Genomic DNA, 17223 nt, shown 5'->3' with positions numbered 1-17223 from the left:
TTCCTCCCAGTGATACCAACAGCAATCAAGACTTAACTACAACAAGACTGTGCACACAGCCCACAAAGGGGTGCACCAAGAGTGTCCACCTCAGGTAATTGGGGGAGGCTGAGCCACTGGGCCTTATAGGACTCCTACCACACAAAGCCACTCTATCAACACAGGGAAGCAGCCAAAATGCAGAGACAAAGAAACATGTCACAAATGAAAGAAATGGAAGAAGCAAACTACTGGATATAGAGTTCAAAACCACAGTTATAAGGTTACTCAAGAATCTTCTAGAAACTTCCGGGAAATATAGTGAGACCTTCAAAAATATGAAAAAGGATCAATTAGAAATTAAGCATATACTGACTGATATAAAGAATAATATACAGAGATCCAACAGCAGACTAGAGGACCCCGAGAATCAAGTCAAAGATTTGAAATACGAAACACCCAACCGGAAAAGAAAAAAGAATCCAAAAATATGAAGATAGTGTAAGGAGCCTCTGGGACAACCTCAAGCGTACCAACATCCAAATTATGGGGGTGCCAGAAGAAGAGAGCAAGACATTGAAAACCTATTTGAAGAAATAATGACAGAAAACTTCCCCTACCTGGTGAAAGAAATAGACTTACAAATTCAGGAAGCGCAAAGTACCCCAAACAAGAGGTATCCAAAGAGGACCACACCAAGACAAATCATCATTAAAATGCCAAGGGCAAAAGACAAAGAGAGAATCTTAAAAGCAGCAAGAGAAAAACAGTTACCTACAAAGGAGTACCCATACAACTGTCAGCTGATTTCTCAACAGAAACCATGCAGGCCAGAAGGGAGTGGCAAGAAATATTCAAAGTGATGAACAGCAAGAACCTACAACCAAGATTACTCTACCCAGCAAAGCTATTATTTAGAAATGAAGGTCAGATAAAGAGCTTCACAGATAAGGAAAAGCTAAAGGAGTTCATAACCACCAAACCAGTATTATATGAAATGCTGAAGGGTACTCTTTAAGAAGGGGAAGAAGAGAAAGGTAAAGATAAAAATTATGAACAACAAAGTGACAACAAATACATGTTTATCAACAAGTGAATCTAAAAATCAAGTGAATAAAAAATCTGATGAACAGAATAAACTGGTGAATATAATAGAATCAGGGGCATAGAAAGGGAGTGGACTGACAATTCTCGGGGGGAACAGGGTATGGGGGGTGAGGGAAGAGACTGGCCAAAAATCGTACACCTATGGATGAGGACAGTGGTGGGGGTAAAGGCATGGGGTGGGATGGGAACCAGGTGAAAGGGAGCTATGGGGGGAAAAAGAAGAACTGTCATAATCTGAACAATAAAGATTTATTTTTTAAAAAAATCAATGAAAAAATATCCTCAGTAAGGATTAACAAAAAATAAATTATTTTTTAAATTTTTTAAAATTTATAACATTAAAAAAAATAAAAATAAGGTAAAATCAGTAAGAAGACACTACAAGAAAGAAAGAAAGAAAGAAAGAAAAGAAAAGAAAAGAAAAGAAAAGAAAAGAGAAAAGAAAAGAAAAGAAAGAAAGAAAACCTGGAAAACACTATGGAAGTTCCTCAAAAATTTAAAAATAGAACTATAGTATGACTCAGCATTCTCACCTTTGAGTATTTATTTGAAGAAATCCAAAACATTAATTTGAAAAGATATATGCATCGCTATGTTCACTGCAGCATTATTTACAACTAGAGGCCCGGTGCACGAATTCGTGCACCAGTGGGTTCCCTCAGCCTGGCCTGGGATCAGGCTAAAACCGGCTCTCTGACATCCCCCGAGGGGTACCGGATTGCAAGAGGGCGCAGGCCAGGCTGAGGGACCCCACCGGTGCACAATCGGGGCTGGAGAGGGACACAGGAGGTTGGCCAGCAGGGAGGGACCGCAGGAGGGCTCCAGGGCATGTTCGGCCCATTTCGCTCAGTCCCAAACAGCCAGACCCCAGCAGCAAGCTAACCTACCCGTCACAACGTCTGCCACTGGTGGTCAGTGCATGTCATAGCCACTGGTCAAATGGTCAATTGTATGCCTCCTGGTGGTCAGTGCACATCATAGTGAGCAATTGAGTGGCCTTAGCATATAATTAGCATATTACGCTTTGATTGGTTGAACGGACGACCAGACAACTGGACACTTAGCATATTAGGCTTTCACTATATAGGATAGCCCAGATATGAAAGCAACCTAAGTGTCCATTGATAGATTACTGAATAAAGACGATGTGGTAACTATATACAATGGAATATTACTCAGACATAAAAATAGAGTGAAATCGTACCATGAAGGACAACATAAAAGAACCTAGAGAATATTATGCTAAGTGAAATAAGTCAGATAAAGACAAATATATGATTTTACTTACATCTGGAATCTAAAGAGCAAACGAACAAACAAAACAGAAACAGGAGAAACCAAGATGGCGGCATAGGTAAACACCGGAGATTGCTGCCTCGCACAACCACTTCAAGAATACAACTAAAAGACAGAATGGGCATCATCCAGAACCACAGGAAGGCTGGCAGAGTGGAAATTCTACAACTAGAAGGAAAGAGAAAAGCATACCGGGACTCAGAGGAGCTGCGGTGCGGAAGTTAAGTGCACAGGTACGGAGGTGGACGCAGAAAGGGCTGGCGGTTGAGGACACGGTTGGCTTTTTCAATCGGGAGGGAGTCTCAAACTCCCGACTGCTCTGAACTCCAGTTTCGGGAGAGTCTCTGGGGACCCTGACTGATACGGGGAGAGGCTAGACCAGGGGTGGGCAAACTTTTTGACTCGAGGGCCACAATGGGTTCTTAAACTGGACCGGAGGGCCGGAACAAAAGCATGGATGGAGTGTTTGTATGAACTAATATAAATTCAAAGTAAACATCATTACATAAAAGGGTACGGTCTTTTTTTTTTAGTTTTATTCATTTCAAACAGGCCGGATCCGGCCCGCGGGCCGTAGTTTGCCCACGGCTGGGCTAGACTGTCTGGCATCGTTCGCATCTCGAGGGCGGCTTTCTCTCAGAGGTGCTTGCAGCGATTACCCGGACACTGAGACTCGGGGCCTCTTAGGGCAGGACTGACGATCAGCCATAGCTGTTTGCTCCACCCTATTGATCCCCTGCGACCCCGCCCCGCCCAAGCTGTGCATGGAGGCTTTTGTGATCTGAAAATTACCTAACAAACTTGCAGCTGGCCCAAGGCCCCAGGGCAACTTGCATTCCTTCACACAAAGCTCCTTGTGCACTCCATCCACTATGTTTATAGCTATGCTCGCTATCATTGCTTGTCAGTCTTCTTCCAAGTCTTAAACAACCCAATCCGAGAGGTGGCCGCTGATTTACACGCGCTATCATTTAAAAAATAAAAAAGGGAATTTGCCAGAAGCCGGTCTATCCTTGCTGCTTGACACAGTCGCTGCAGGGAAAAAACATCTGCACAGCATATGTTTCAAGGGACCTGGCGTATATGGCATACTGCTCTTAATATGTTTGCTCCCCTTCTTGGCGCTATGTGTTTTAACCAAGGTCACCTCTCCGAGAAAGGTTGTTTCCCCAGGTAGGGATTTTCCCCTGATGTTAGGGAGGGAATAAAACCCCTTAACCAAGTGCCAGGCGGGTAGTTAATCACTTTAACTAAGAACAATCACGCTTAAGCTACATAATCTTTACTCTCTGGAATGGAGATAAGAAATGCCCTAACCTTTGGAACAGAAATTGATAGGATTACAATCAACTGGTATAAATATAGATATAACAAGACAATGAGACACAGAACCTGGCTGGAGATCCTGGCTAGAACCAGGCGAGAGAACCCAACCATGCTGATCAACTGAACGCTGCCTCCGTGTCATTCCTTCTTTGCCGACTCCGTCCACACCTTTGGGAACCCCTGGACCTGCTGGGGCTGGACCCCAGCACCACTGTTGCTGTAGCCTATGTGTTTATAATTAAGGCCTGAGTAAAAATAATGAAGTAATCCTTGATCAAATGCTATCTATATTTTGTGAAATCTATTGTATCATTTTTGCAAGACTGAGAGAAATTCTCAAATATTCTATCTGGACTTCTTCTGAAACGTACTGGTGACCAGTTAAATTTGCAAAGTTTTTATGGTTCTCCTATCTCCTACACTGGACACTGTCACTTCCCATTTTTATTTCTTTTGGACTTCTCACTTTTACAATTTTTTTTAATTTTTCAATTACAGTTGACATAACAATATTGTATTAGACAGTTATATAAATGGACTTCCCACTTTTAAAAAAAATTTGCTATCTAAGATGATCCAGGAAACCTATTAAAAAGAGTAACTGGTTTTATATATAATTATTCACATCAAGTAGTAAGTAATCCTGGAACATTTTAAAGATAAAGCAGAATGTTGGAAACTCATTGCATCTGAGTGAAGAAATTCTATTACCTGGCAGAAATAGTGAAGTCAACATAAAGGAAAGCTCCCTGTACTTAAAACTAGCCCTTCTCTGTCCTTTTGTGTGTGGTAAAATATACATAACAAATTTAACATATTAATAATCATGCTTAAGTATACAATTCAGTGGCATTAAGTACATTCACACTGCTGGGCAATCATCACCATTATCTATATTCAGATTTTTTTCATCATCTTAAACTTAAACTCTGTAACCATTAAATAATGACTCCTTATTCCTTCATATCTCCAGCCCCTGGTGACCACTAGTCTCTATGAATTTGCCTATTCTAAGTTACCTTATATAAATGGAATCATATAATATTTGTCTTTTATGTCTGGCATAATGTTTTCAAAGTCCATCCATGTGGCAGCATGTATCAGGACTTCATTCCTTTGTAAGGCTGAATAATATTGCACTGTATGTATACCACATTTTGCTTATTTACCTGTTGATGGACACTTCAGTGGTTTCCACATTTGGTTATTGTGAACAATGCTGCTATGAACACCGCTTTCAATCGTTTAAACATCAAACCAGTGAAGGCCAACTTTCTTTCACAGCAAAGTATCATCACATACCACAGTAAAGAGTTTTCGCTGTAATGGTTGATATGATGTCACCTCCTTCAAAGTCCAAGAACAAGCCATGTTTGGTCTCTGCCCCAGGCCACTGCAGGGTGCATCAAGAAGAATTCGGTCAAAGGATTCTGGTAAGAATGGGGGCTCTCCTATAAAGAGAATTATAAACATATTTGTATCTGCCCTACTGGTCTACAATAAAAAAATTCCTGAGACAGAGCAATTATCAGGAATTTAAAATCAGTCTGGAATAGAAAGTAGAAAAAAAATTACTCCCCTCCATCAAGTACCTGATGAAAGTAATTCTGACTTATATTCAATATATATCTGACTTTATAAAAAGGTTAAAAATGGGATTATTACAATTGAGGGTTATTCTGTTGATACAGTGCAAACCAAGACCTGAGCAAACATGTATCTCCAATGTCAGAAGCCACAATTCATGACAGCTAAGACCTGGAATGAATTCAAGTCATTCTGAGAGCCGATACTTCTCGTGGTAATCCCCACTGCAGACAGCACCAGAAAAATAGCACACCTATCAGTTCCAGTCAAGCATACTAATTGTGTGGTTTCTCGGGCTCCTTGCTTTGCAGCCATCAGCAAGGCTATGCTCTACAACGAGATAACAGCTCCCTAATCCCAATCTTTCACAGGTTTCCCTCTGTATTCATTTAAGTAATTTTCTCCACTCTAACTTAGTGTTACTGGAGCATTTAAGTAATTTTCTCCACTCTAACTTAGTGTTACTGGAGCAAGTCATAAAAACCAGTCTGCTTATATATTAAATAGAGGCCCAATGCACAAAATCATGCAAGAGTAGGCCTTCCTTCCCTCTGGCACCCAGGACCCAGGCTTCCCTCTGGCACCCAGGACCTGGGCGGGACCCGGGCTTCCCCTGTAGCCCTTGCTTCGTCCAAAAGGATGTCCAGTCTAATTTACATATTATGCTTTTATTATTATAGATTATAGAAGATGCTAGCTAACTGCAAGCAAGATAATGCTGCTGACTGCTATTACACAAAGCTAGCTGATTTCCTACAGTACCCACAGCATCGTTCTGCTTTTCTTTGATTGCAAAACTGTCAGACACAAGCTCTTATTAACTCATCTCCATCAATAACTAACCTTGCTTTCTTACCTACTGTCTCAGAAAATGTATCTTTTCAATGTAAACAATTATTTTCAAGGTTTTTGATATATACTGATACACATCCTCTAGAAAGACTATACCAGTTTACATTTCTAGATCATGAGTATATTTGTCTTCCCCAAATCCTCATCAGAGTTGACAATTATTGCCCAGCTGGTGTGGCTCAGTGGTTGAGCATTGACCTATAAACTTGGAGGTGAAGATTCAATTTGCAGTCATGGCACATTCCTGGATTGCCAGCACAATACGCAGTGGGGGGGGGGGGGGGGCATGAAGGAGGCAGCCAATCGATGATTCTCTCTCATCATTGATGGTTCTATCTCTCTCTCCCTTTCTCTCTCTGAAATCAATAAAAACCTATTTTTTAAAAAAAAGGTTGACAATTATTTTATTGGCCATTTGTATATTTTCTGTATATGGTCACATTCCTTATTTTTTGCCCTTTTTCCACTGAGATTGTTGTATTTTCCTTTATTAATTAGAAGAGTCCTTTGTATATTAAGAATATTAACCTCTCCTCTAAGTTTTTGGATCTTTTTATAAATATAATTGTTGAATATTAAATATATCCTTTTCCTTGTTGAGTTTTATCTTTTCTTTCATGCTTTAAAATATTCTCCATTAGTGCAATTAATAAATGTTCACCTTTATGTGCTTCTAGTTATTTTCAGTTTAATTCTTTACAGTAAACTCCTTAATCCATCTTCAAATTACTTTTGTGTATATCAAACTTATCAAACTCACAGCCAGCGAGCCGCATGCCTTGTTTATTTAAATGAGGTGTACATACATCCCCCCACCCTCCAAAATAATTTGTCGCCGATCAATTTATTAACTAATTTATTCTTTCTTCCAGGTTTGAAATGCTTCTTTTATCATATACTAAATTCTTGTACGTATAGGGACCCATTTCAAAGGCTTTTGTTTTGCCTCAAATTTGCTAGCTATGAATCTCTATTTTCTGAGCTCCAAATCTACCCTTCTCTCCTCTGCTGTGTGACTGAGGTGGGAACTGTAAACAATTCTCCCGTGGTTTCTGGCTTCCTTTCAAGATTCACAAGTAGGAGACAGAGTGATAGAGGGTGGGAAGCTGAGAGACAAGAAGTACAGAATGGACTTTCTCCTTCCTGTTTGCGTACTACTCCTGTCAAAAGCATCCCAACTACAGCCCTTTACCTTGGCAGCAGCAGTTCCTAGCTTCTTCCATTAACACAATAAGCGCCCTGTCAGTCACCGGTGACTGACACTATACTTTCTGTCCGGAAGACAAAACAGGCTGGGCGCTTAACGTGTTAAGCATCAGACCTTCCTCAGAGGCCTCAGTCCAGCTCCATGACACTGCCTGCTTTGAGTCCTACGGAAAGAGCAGCAGCTGGGTAGTATCCACTTCCTTAGAGTTTTTAATCCCAGCTCCGTGGAGCCTCTTCTCTGAGCTTTTTGGTTCTAATGAGCAAACCTCCTCCCTTTGTTTCTCCTGCCTCTATCAGTGGTTCTCAACCTTCCTAATGCTTCGACCCTTTAATACAGTTCCTCATGTTGTGGTGACCCCCAATCATAAAATTATTTTCGTTGCTACTTCATAACTGTAATTTTGTTACTGTTATGAATCGTAATGTAAATATCTGATATGCAGGATGTATTTTCATTGTTCACAACCCACAGGTTGAGAACCGCTGCTTGCCTAAGTGATCTCCTTTTGCTTTTTCAGCTCTCCCACATCGATTTAACTGACTCTTTATACTGTGTATACCAAACTGTTTCTCTTTAGTGTGGCTTTATACTAAATTCTTTTAATTGAAATACCTTATATAGTTTTATTTTGAATCCTGTGGCCAGATGAAGTCCCCTAAAACACAGCTCTCAACAAGTTACTTATTCCTCTGACATTAATAAAAAAAATTGTTAGTTTCATAGCTACCTAACACTGTGAAATAAACTCCTGAGATTAACAAAGAAAGACTATTAATAATATGGCCTTATCTATTTCTCCAGCCCCATTTCTCTGTATTCTCCCATATTCACCAATGTTAAAAAAAAAGCAAAACAGAACAGTGCTTTGTTACCAAGATGCATGAACTTTGCTATGTGTATGCCTCTGCTAATTCTCACCTGCAATGTCCCCTGCACTCATTTCCTTTTGACAAAATACTACATACCCTTTTAAGGCCTGTCAAATGCCACCTCCTCCTCTAACTCTTTTTCTATTGTCCCTATGAGAAATAAACATTTTGACTTCATTTGGTATCTTTCAGATGCACAGTCTTAAATTATAATCACGTGTTCAGGTCTTATTCCCCCAACCCCAGACACTAAAAATCTGTAAGCCCACAGAATACTTTTTTTTTTAAAATATATTTTATTGATTTTTTACAGAGAGGAAGGGAGAGGGATAGAGAGTTAGAAACATCGATGAGAGAGAAACATCAATCAGCTGCCTCCTGCACACCCGCCACCGGGGATGTGCCCGCAACCAAGGTACATGCCCTTGACCGGAATCGAACCTGGGACCCTTGAGTCCGCAAGCCGACACTCTATCCACTGAGCCAAACCGACCAGGGCCACAGAATACTTTTGTGTGAACTAGAACTAAGGCACCCCACTTCCTCTGGATTAACACAGTCCTGCACACAATGACAGAGCACAGGCCAGATTTCAGCCCCCACTAACCCCTCAGCCTGGTGCACTTGCACAGGACACAACTATAAACTATACACTGTGGCCCTCAGGGTGGGAGCAATGCCTAGTCACTGAACTCACTCTTCCTAATAAGTACAATTTTAATAGAAGGTACTGGATGACTATAAAATATTAAATTAAGAAATTCATAAAAATATTCTAAACCTGTCTTAGATCAGACAAAAAAATCACCAAAATACTCTCCAAACGCACCTGGTCCAAGTGAAATTTCTCTTACTCAAACCTAGAAAGGCATGGGATAAACTTGTAAGGCTTATGTACTGCAAGAGTCTCAGCATTTTTGTTTCATAAACCTTTTTCTCATAATATAAATTGGAACCACCTTTAGAGATTTGTAAAGCTGCACTGTTTTGGGATGGTATATACCAGTGATGGCGAACCTTTTGAGCTCGGTGTGTCAGCATTTTGAAAAACCCTAACTTAACTCTGGTGCCGTGTCACATATAGAAATTTTTTGATATTTGAAACCATAGTAAAAGATTTATAATTTTGATATTTATTTTATATATTTAAATGCCATTTAACAAAGAAAAATCAACCAAAAAAATGAGTTCGCGTGTCACCTCTGACACACGTGTTATAGGTTCGCCATCACTGGTATATACCGTAATTCAGGAGCAATATTTTTGTTAAAAATAAATGAAATTGAGATAACTTTTGGAATGAGGACATGAGGAGTTCCACCACCTTTTCTCCAGTGAAATAACCATAACTGGTAAAAATTATAATAAACAAAAACCACCATTTAAAGTCTCTGGAAAATGTCCAGGACATATATCAAATGAAGAAACACTTATTCAAGAAAATATACTACATCTCAGCAAGAATAGTGAGAAACTATGGCTGAGCCACAACCCACATTCACTCCTTTGTCCCAACTGCCTCTCTTCATCCTGAAGCTCAGAATCAAAGAAGATCCACTTCACTTGGGTGCAGCCAAGGACACATGGCACCCTCTCTCCCTCAGCTCCCAGTCAAGGATTGTGGTATCTCACCTGGAAGGGCAGGTCTACCAGCATTTCTCACCTTCCCTCCCTCTCAAGTCCCATGTTGCAGAGGCTCAACTCTAGGTAAGAGCACCTGAAAACTCTGAGGCTGCCTTCCTCCACCCAGCCCCAATACATAGGCACAGAAGCTGAGAACTGTAAAGCCCCAACTGCCCTCACCCCAATTCATTGCTCGTGAAGAAGTTCCACAGTAGGAAAGGCAAGCTGAGAAAAATCAGAGGATGATGACCCAACCCAGTGTGTGCTGCTCATTCATCAGGTGTCACTCCAAGAAAAATAGGTCACTCGCTATCTTGCCCTCATCTCTGGAACAGTGGGCCAGAGGTTTTGCCGAAGGGGAGAGATAGCAAGTAAAAACAGTTCAGGTATTTCCCCAAGTGAACTGACTTTATTTTAACCACAATGGTGGGAAGTTTAAGCCTGAGGGTTGATTACTCTGGAAAATCATGGAGATTGTGGTGGTAAGCAATTAAGAGGAGGCTGGCAGCTCCATGAGAGCAGTAAGCTAAACCACAGACCTGCCAGAAGTTTACCTGAGAACTAAGAAATGAGACAGCTAAGAAGAGCTTTCCTGGGGAGAGAACAAATCTCAAAAACTGGCTTCAAAGATTACGTATGCAAAGGGCACCAAATTCGTTGGATCAAGATGGTGAAACAATTTATGCCCCAGAGCACTACTGAAAACAACAGCATAATCAACCTGAAATTAGCGAAGGCAAATAGCATCTGAATAATAACTGAAGCAGACAGTTTAACACAAAGACCAGGGAAAGAGACAGTAAAGAGAGCCCTCATACCCCCTCACCGGTTTTGCTCAGTGGATAGAGCTTCGGCCTGTGGAGTGAAAGGTTCCGGGTTTGATTCTATCAAGGGCATATACCTGGGTTGCAGGCTCGATCCCTAGTAGGGGGCGTGTAGAAGGAGGCAGCCGATCAATGATTCTCTCTCATCATTGATGTTTCTATCTATCTTTCCCTTCATCTCTGAAATCAATAAAAATATATTTTTAAAAATCAACTATCATTATTCCACCACCACAGTGATAATTACTGTTTTTAGGGAAAAAAGAAGAACCCTCATAAAACTATTATCATCCCAGGATTACTGTGTACATGCAATATACAATTTACTAAAACAACCAGCCATCACAGTAAACAATAACCACAAGCCTAGGGAGGAGTGATTTGTATCTAAAGTTGGTGCAACTTATTACCCAGTTTTCAACAACAGCAAGTTATGAGCTATGCAAAGAAACATGAAAGTGTGACCCAACACAACAGAAACTATCTTTGAGAGGGTATAGATAGCAGACTTAGCAAAGACTTTAAAACAGCCAATAAAAAATATGTTCAAAGAATTAAATAAAAAGAAACTATGCTTCAGGAGGCAAAGGAACACAGAGCAACGATGTCTCACCAAATAAAACACATCAATAAATACAAATTACAAAAAAACAAAAAAAATGGAAGTTCTGGAATTGAATGTATAATTACAAATGACAAATTCACTAGAGGGGCTCAATTATAGACTTCAGCTAACAGAAAAAAGAATCAATGTATTTGAAGATAGAAGAGTAGAAATTATGCAATCTGAAGATCATAGACAATAGAAGAAAAATGAACATAGCTTCAGAGGTATGTGTGACACCATTAAGTGCACCAATATAAACACAATAAGAGCACCAGAAAAGGAGAGACAAAAACTAGAAAAATATTTGAAAAAAAATGATCATGATGCTCCACAAATTTTAAGTAGGACAAATGCAGAAAGATGAGCTATCAGACACATCATACTAAAAATTTTGAAAGTTAAAGGCAAAGAAAAAATATCTTTAAAGCTGCAAGAGATATATGTTGAAATGATAATATTTTGGACATAGGGAAGTAAATATAACATACTATTAAAATTTAAAAAAATATAAAGGTGCAAGAGAAAAATGACTCTCATATACTAGGGAACCACAATAAGATTAAAAGATGTTTTCTCATCAGAAGAATGAAAACCAAAAGGCAGTGGGATGATGTATTCAAAGTACAAAGAGATTATCTTTTTAAAATAAAGGTGAAATAGATACTCCCAGATAAACAGAAACCTAGAGAATTGTTGCTAGAAACCTGCTTATAAGAAATACTTTTAAAAGTTCTTCAAATTGAAAGGAACTGAACTAGAGTGTAATTTGAGTCCATATGAAAATACAAAGAACACACGTAAAGGTAATTATGTAATTATAAAAAACAGTATAAATGCATATTCTCTTAATTGATTTAAAAATCAACTGAATAAATATGCATATAATTCCATTGATGGCCCTATATGTAATAAAGGCTATATATGTATATACATATATACACATGTATCATATATCCATATCTATACATATAGTGTGTTATATATTGGCAAATGTAATATATTTGCCAATAACAGCAAAAATGGTGAGTGGAAACAAAGTTGTGTGACTAAAAATTGGGAGGGATATCTCAGTGGGAGCAGTCCCTTCTGAGGAGCAAGGAGTCCAAAACCCACACCAAGCTCCCACGCCCTGTGCACCAGTTCCAGAAAAAGTAGTCCCCATAAGACCTGGCTGTAAATCAGTGGGGATGATACCCAAGTGAAATGGAAGGCTGCTGTTCACGTAGGCATCCTCTTAAAGGGCCCAAGCACACACTTGTCTGCCAACTCACTCGCTCCCAGGCTTATGGACGGTTGTCCCGAAACTAGAAGGGACACATGGAGAAAAATGAAATTGACTAGCTTCGGGACAAGGGCTGGAGAGGCCGGGGTTAAGAAAGCTCCCTCTGGGGATGAAAGTGTTGGTAGGCACATTGCTCCTTTGTTGAGCACAACTCCCATCCAGAGGGCCAGGTGCAGGCAGGTGCCAAGTCAGAGCTCTTCACTACCTGGCTAGCACATTTGTGCCACCCTGGTGATTCCCTGACACCCCTTCCCACCCAACCAGTGTGTCCAGTCTGAATATCTTTCAGCAGCTTTTCCACATGAGTGGCCTACTTAGGTTCATGCTGAGCACTTTCTTAAAATCTCTCAAAGGTCTACAAATTCCAAGCAAGCACTAGCTGGAATTGGCATGCCCTGTATACCTCTTGCTAAGTGCCAAGCCTGACACAAGTGGCAAGCGATCTCAACTTGCATTGTAACTCCTAACTAGTGGCCCAAGCCTGGCAAAATTTGTGACCACCCTTGGCTTAAAACATAGCTTCAACTAAGCATCCACAAGCCCTGCACAAGTGAAAGCTGGCCTTCAGCTCATATCATGGTGCCCACTATAGGGTCACAAAGCCCAGCACTAGTGGCAGCGGAACTTGGTTCACAGCATACCCTCTCCACTACATGCGGAAACCAGTACAAGTGGCAACAAACCACAGATCACTTTGAGCTCCCACAAGATACCCCAACTGAGCAAAAATGGCAGCTGTCCTTGACATTCACTAGATCCCCTCCCAAGAGGCTCCAGAACCAACAAAGGCAGTGGCTGGCTACAGACTATACAAGACCTCCACCCAACCAGCTCCACAAATGACAGACACACTGCAAGGGAGGAGTCAGCTGACACCAGAGCCCCCACTAAAGTGACTCCTGTTCAGTGGGATTGCCCTGCCCTAGAGCTCATCCCATGTAGCCATGGCCAAATCCATAGGCAGTCAGCCAGAAGGTCAATCCCAACCACTGATATACCAACAGTAATCAAGTCTCAACCACAATAAGAGGGCACATAAAACAGATACAAGGGATAAACTTGGAAATCCGGCTAAGATGACCAGAAAGACTGCACCACTGGGCCTCAAAGGACACCTACAACACAGGCCACTCTGCCAGGAATGCAAGATGTACCAGATCTACTTAATACATAAAAACAAACACAGGAAGTCGGCCAGAATGAGGAGACAAGGAAACACGTCTCAAGTAAAAGAAAAAGAAAAAGACAAAGCTCCAGGAAAAAAAACAACAACCACAACAAACACACAACTAAACTAAAAGGACACAAGCAATTTACCAGATGCAGAGTTTAAAACACTGGTCATAAGAATGCTCAATGAACTTAGGGAGGAAATAAATGAACTCAGTAAGAATGTCAACAAAAAGATAGAAACCATAGAAAACAAGCAGTCAGAAATGAAGGCTACAATAACAGAAATGAAGAACACATTAGCAGTGGTTCTCAACCTTCTGGCCCTTTAAATACAGTTCCTCATGTTGTGACCCAACCATAAAATTATTTTCGTTGCTACTTCATAACTGTAATGTTGCTACTGTTATGAATCGTAATGTAAATATCTGATATGCAGGATGGTCTTAGGCGACCCCTGTGAAAGGGTCGTTCGACCGCCAAAGGGGTCGCGACCCACAGGTTGAGAACCGCTGCATTAGAGAGAAGCAACATCAGATTAGATAAAACAGAGGATCTAAACAGTGAACTGGAAGACAAGATAGCAGAACACAGCTGATCAGAAAAGAAAAAAGAAGTTAATAAAATGAGGACAGTTTAACTTCTGGGACAAAATCAAGTGTAACAATACTCACAAAATAGGGGTACCAGTATAAGAAGAAAGAATGCAAGAGATTGAGAATATTTTTGACGAAATAATGACTGAAAACTTCCCTAACCTGTTGAAGGAAATAAATATACAAGTCCAGAAAATGCAGAATCCCAAAAAGATGAACCAAAGAGGTCCATACCAAGACACATCATAATTAAAATTCCAAAGGTAAAGACAGAGAAAAAATCTTAAAAGTAGCAAAAGATAAGCAGTCAGTTACCTACAAGAGAACTCCAATAAAAAGGTCAAGTGACTTCTCAGCAGAAACACTGCAGGTCAGAAGGGGTTGGCATTAAATATTCAATATTCAAAATGATGAAATGCAAAGACCTACAACCAAGACTGCTCTATCCAGCAAGGCTATCATTTTAGAATTGAAGGAGTTTCCCAAACAAGAAAAAGCTAAAGAAGTTCATCACTACTAAACCAGTATTATAAGAAATGTTACGGGGACTTGTTTAAATTGGTGACCTAACAACAATTTTAGTGAAGTTAGAGTAATGGATTATTTTGAACTGTCTCCTGTCTAATGGTCATTTTTATGAACGACAGCTTATATACAGGTAAATTGTTGTAGGCAGTTAGACATGAGCAGAGCAAGAACTATGGGCCAGGTCTATGGGCTGGAAGTCACCAGGGCCGAAAGTCCTGGGTGCCTAGCAAAGGACAATTATAGGGTGGGACCTCCCTCCAGGGTGACCTTCCTCTCCTAGCATATTTGTTCATAAGGTTTGAACCAACAGACCTTTCCTCCCTAGAGATAACATCTAGGACTCAATTGTATTTCAGCTCCAGGCCCAGAAAAGCAACAAAACCAGACAAGCCACCTCAGGACCAGCTACACTGAATAATGACCTCCTGCCCTGATGCAGGCCAATTAATCAGTGGAGATCACAACCTTGAAAGGACACACCTGGAAAGCTACTGAATATTCCATGGAGATCTTCCCTTGGGACCTGCCTAAAATCCCCACCCCTCAAACCCTTAGGACAGAGGACCTAAGGAACATGCCCACTCCCACACCTTTCCTTTTCCTTTTCTCTTTTCCTTCCCGCTTTCCATCCCTCCACACGCATTACCATTAGCTTCCCCACTCCCAAGCTCCAAGAGCCCTTCCTTTACTTCTATAAACTTGTTTCCTAAGCCGATTTCTTTAAGGAATTACTTCTTTTACCTCTGTGATTTACCAAGTAAATGTTCTTATGGTTGGAATCTTGGCTCTGAATTTTTCCTAGTCAGAATCCAAGTACCGAGATTGCTGAGCCAGGTCTGATCTAACCCCACTGGTCAGACACCTGTTGCCATTCTGCAGCCTACAACAAAACTACAGGGTTAGAAAGAGTATGTTTCCTTTATGTTTCCTTATGGTATTAAAGAGAAAACCACAGTATCAAAATGGCATTGCTTAATGCTAAAAGCCCTTGATACTATGTTCCCCATAGAAAGAGGAGGCAATCTCCAGGATAAAAACCTTTCCCCTTAGGTTCCCAGAAAGAGAAAGAAATGATGTCCTGGCCCCACTCTTCTTCCTATAAAAAAAATTCCCCTTGGTACAACCCTGGGAGCAAGCTTTCAGTTGCTAGATGGTATGTTGCCCAATAATCAGCTTAATAAAGCCAATTAGATCTTCAAATTTACTTGAGTTTTGTTTGCTAACAAAGGCAATCTAGATCAGCGGTCGTCAATCTTTCGGACCTCAAGGACCACCAGTGGTCCACGACCACTGATCTAGATGCTCTGTAAGGCGGCTGGCAAATCAGAGACCACATCCTCAGCTTTTTAAAATTCATCTTTAATCAATAAACACTCGGGAAAAAACTAATGCCAGTGAGTTCGTTAAAGTATGCAGTTTTCTCGAGTATTGCATGAAATCAAATCTAAATAAGAGATAGAGATACATAGAGACAAGGTGATTTAATAAATGTAACAGTTTTCCCTCCCTTCCCAGCTCCATAGGCCCATTCTTCAAGAAAAATGAAGAAGTAATACAAAATAGCTCAAGAATCATAAAATCGAAAGGCTCGGGAGCTTTCTGAGATGCATTATGAAATTAAGATAAATATGTCAAGTATAAAAAGCTTGACCAAGAGGGTAGGGGTGTGGGTGAAGGTGGAAGAGGGTATAGAGGGAATGGTGATGAAAAAAAAGAAGAAAAAAGAGTTTGACCAAGTCTTGGGGGTTGGAATTATTAAAAACTTGATATTCAGGAATGAGATGAAAAGAAAAGGAGATATCTATTAAAGCAAAAAATCTTAGATCCATGCCAAAGTTTCAAGGCCTGTGGATATTTTGAGGCTAGAACAATGACAGCAAAATCTGCTTGTGTGTAAAAGTCTTTAAAAGATAAAATTTGACTCACCTTCTGTGTCCTTAACCATATCGAGTTTAAGTGCCTTTGTTCCATCAAAGCAAAAAGCCCTAATGGAATGCAGCCCTAATAATAAAGCATTCTGCTTTATTTTTTTAACTTTGTTGGGTAGTTTATCCAGGGCTATTACTTCTCCCTAAAAAAACAAACAAACATAAAATGTAAACCCAAAGCAATCATAAAAATTATTAAAAATGAGACAGCCACTAACCCTACAACTCAAAGAGTTAGAAAGAGAGCAACAAGAAAAGCCCAGCAAAAGCAGAAGGAAGGAAATAATAAAGATCAGAGCAGAGATAAATGACATAGAGAGCAAAAAAACAATACAAAAGATCTGTGCTGGGCTGCATATCTGGTGCTTCGGCCAGACGGGGCACGCTGTACTCTCTGTTCCTAGAACACATAGATAGGGAGGTAGTCACTGTACTGATACTG

The 17223-nt window shown here is 40.3% G+C and overlaps 1 protein-coding gene across 6 annotated transcripts in view; it reads right to left on the bottom strand.

Moving 5' to 3' along the window:
- NSUN6 (NOP2/Sun RNA methyltransferase family member 6) overlaps positions 1–17223 on the bottom strand; it is a 61864-nt gene that overhangs the window by 8550 nt on the left and 36091 nt on the right. For all 6 annotated transcript variants that reach the window (XM_006093712.3, XM_023758073.1, XM_023758076.1 and 3 more), the window contains 2 exons: positions 16780–16924; positions 5011–5159 (listed from right to left, as the gene is read on the bottom strand). In XM_006093712.3, the coding sequence (XP_006093774.1) occupies positions 5011–5159; positions 16780–16924 (294 nt within the window). The remainder of the gene's footprint in view (positions 1–5010; positions 5160–16779; positions 16925–17223) is intronic.

Source organism: Myotis lucifugus, unplaced genomic scaffold (assembly GCF_000147115.1).
Source record: "Myotis lucifugus unplaced genomic scaffold, Myoluc2.0 scaffold_121, whole genome shotgun sequence".
In the NCBI taxonomy this organism is placed as follows: domain Eukaryota; kingdom Metazoa; phylum Chordata; class Mammalia; order Chiroptera; family Vespertilionidae; genus Myotis; species Myotis lucifugus.
Note: the sequence above shows the minus strand (reverse complement) of the source record. Positions and strands in the feature narration are given on the sequence as shown.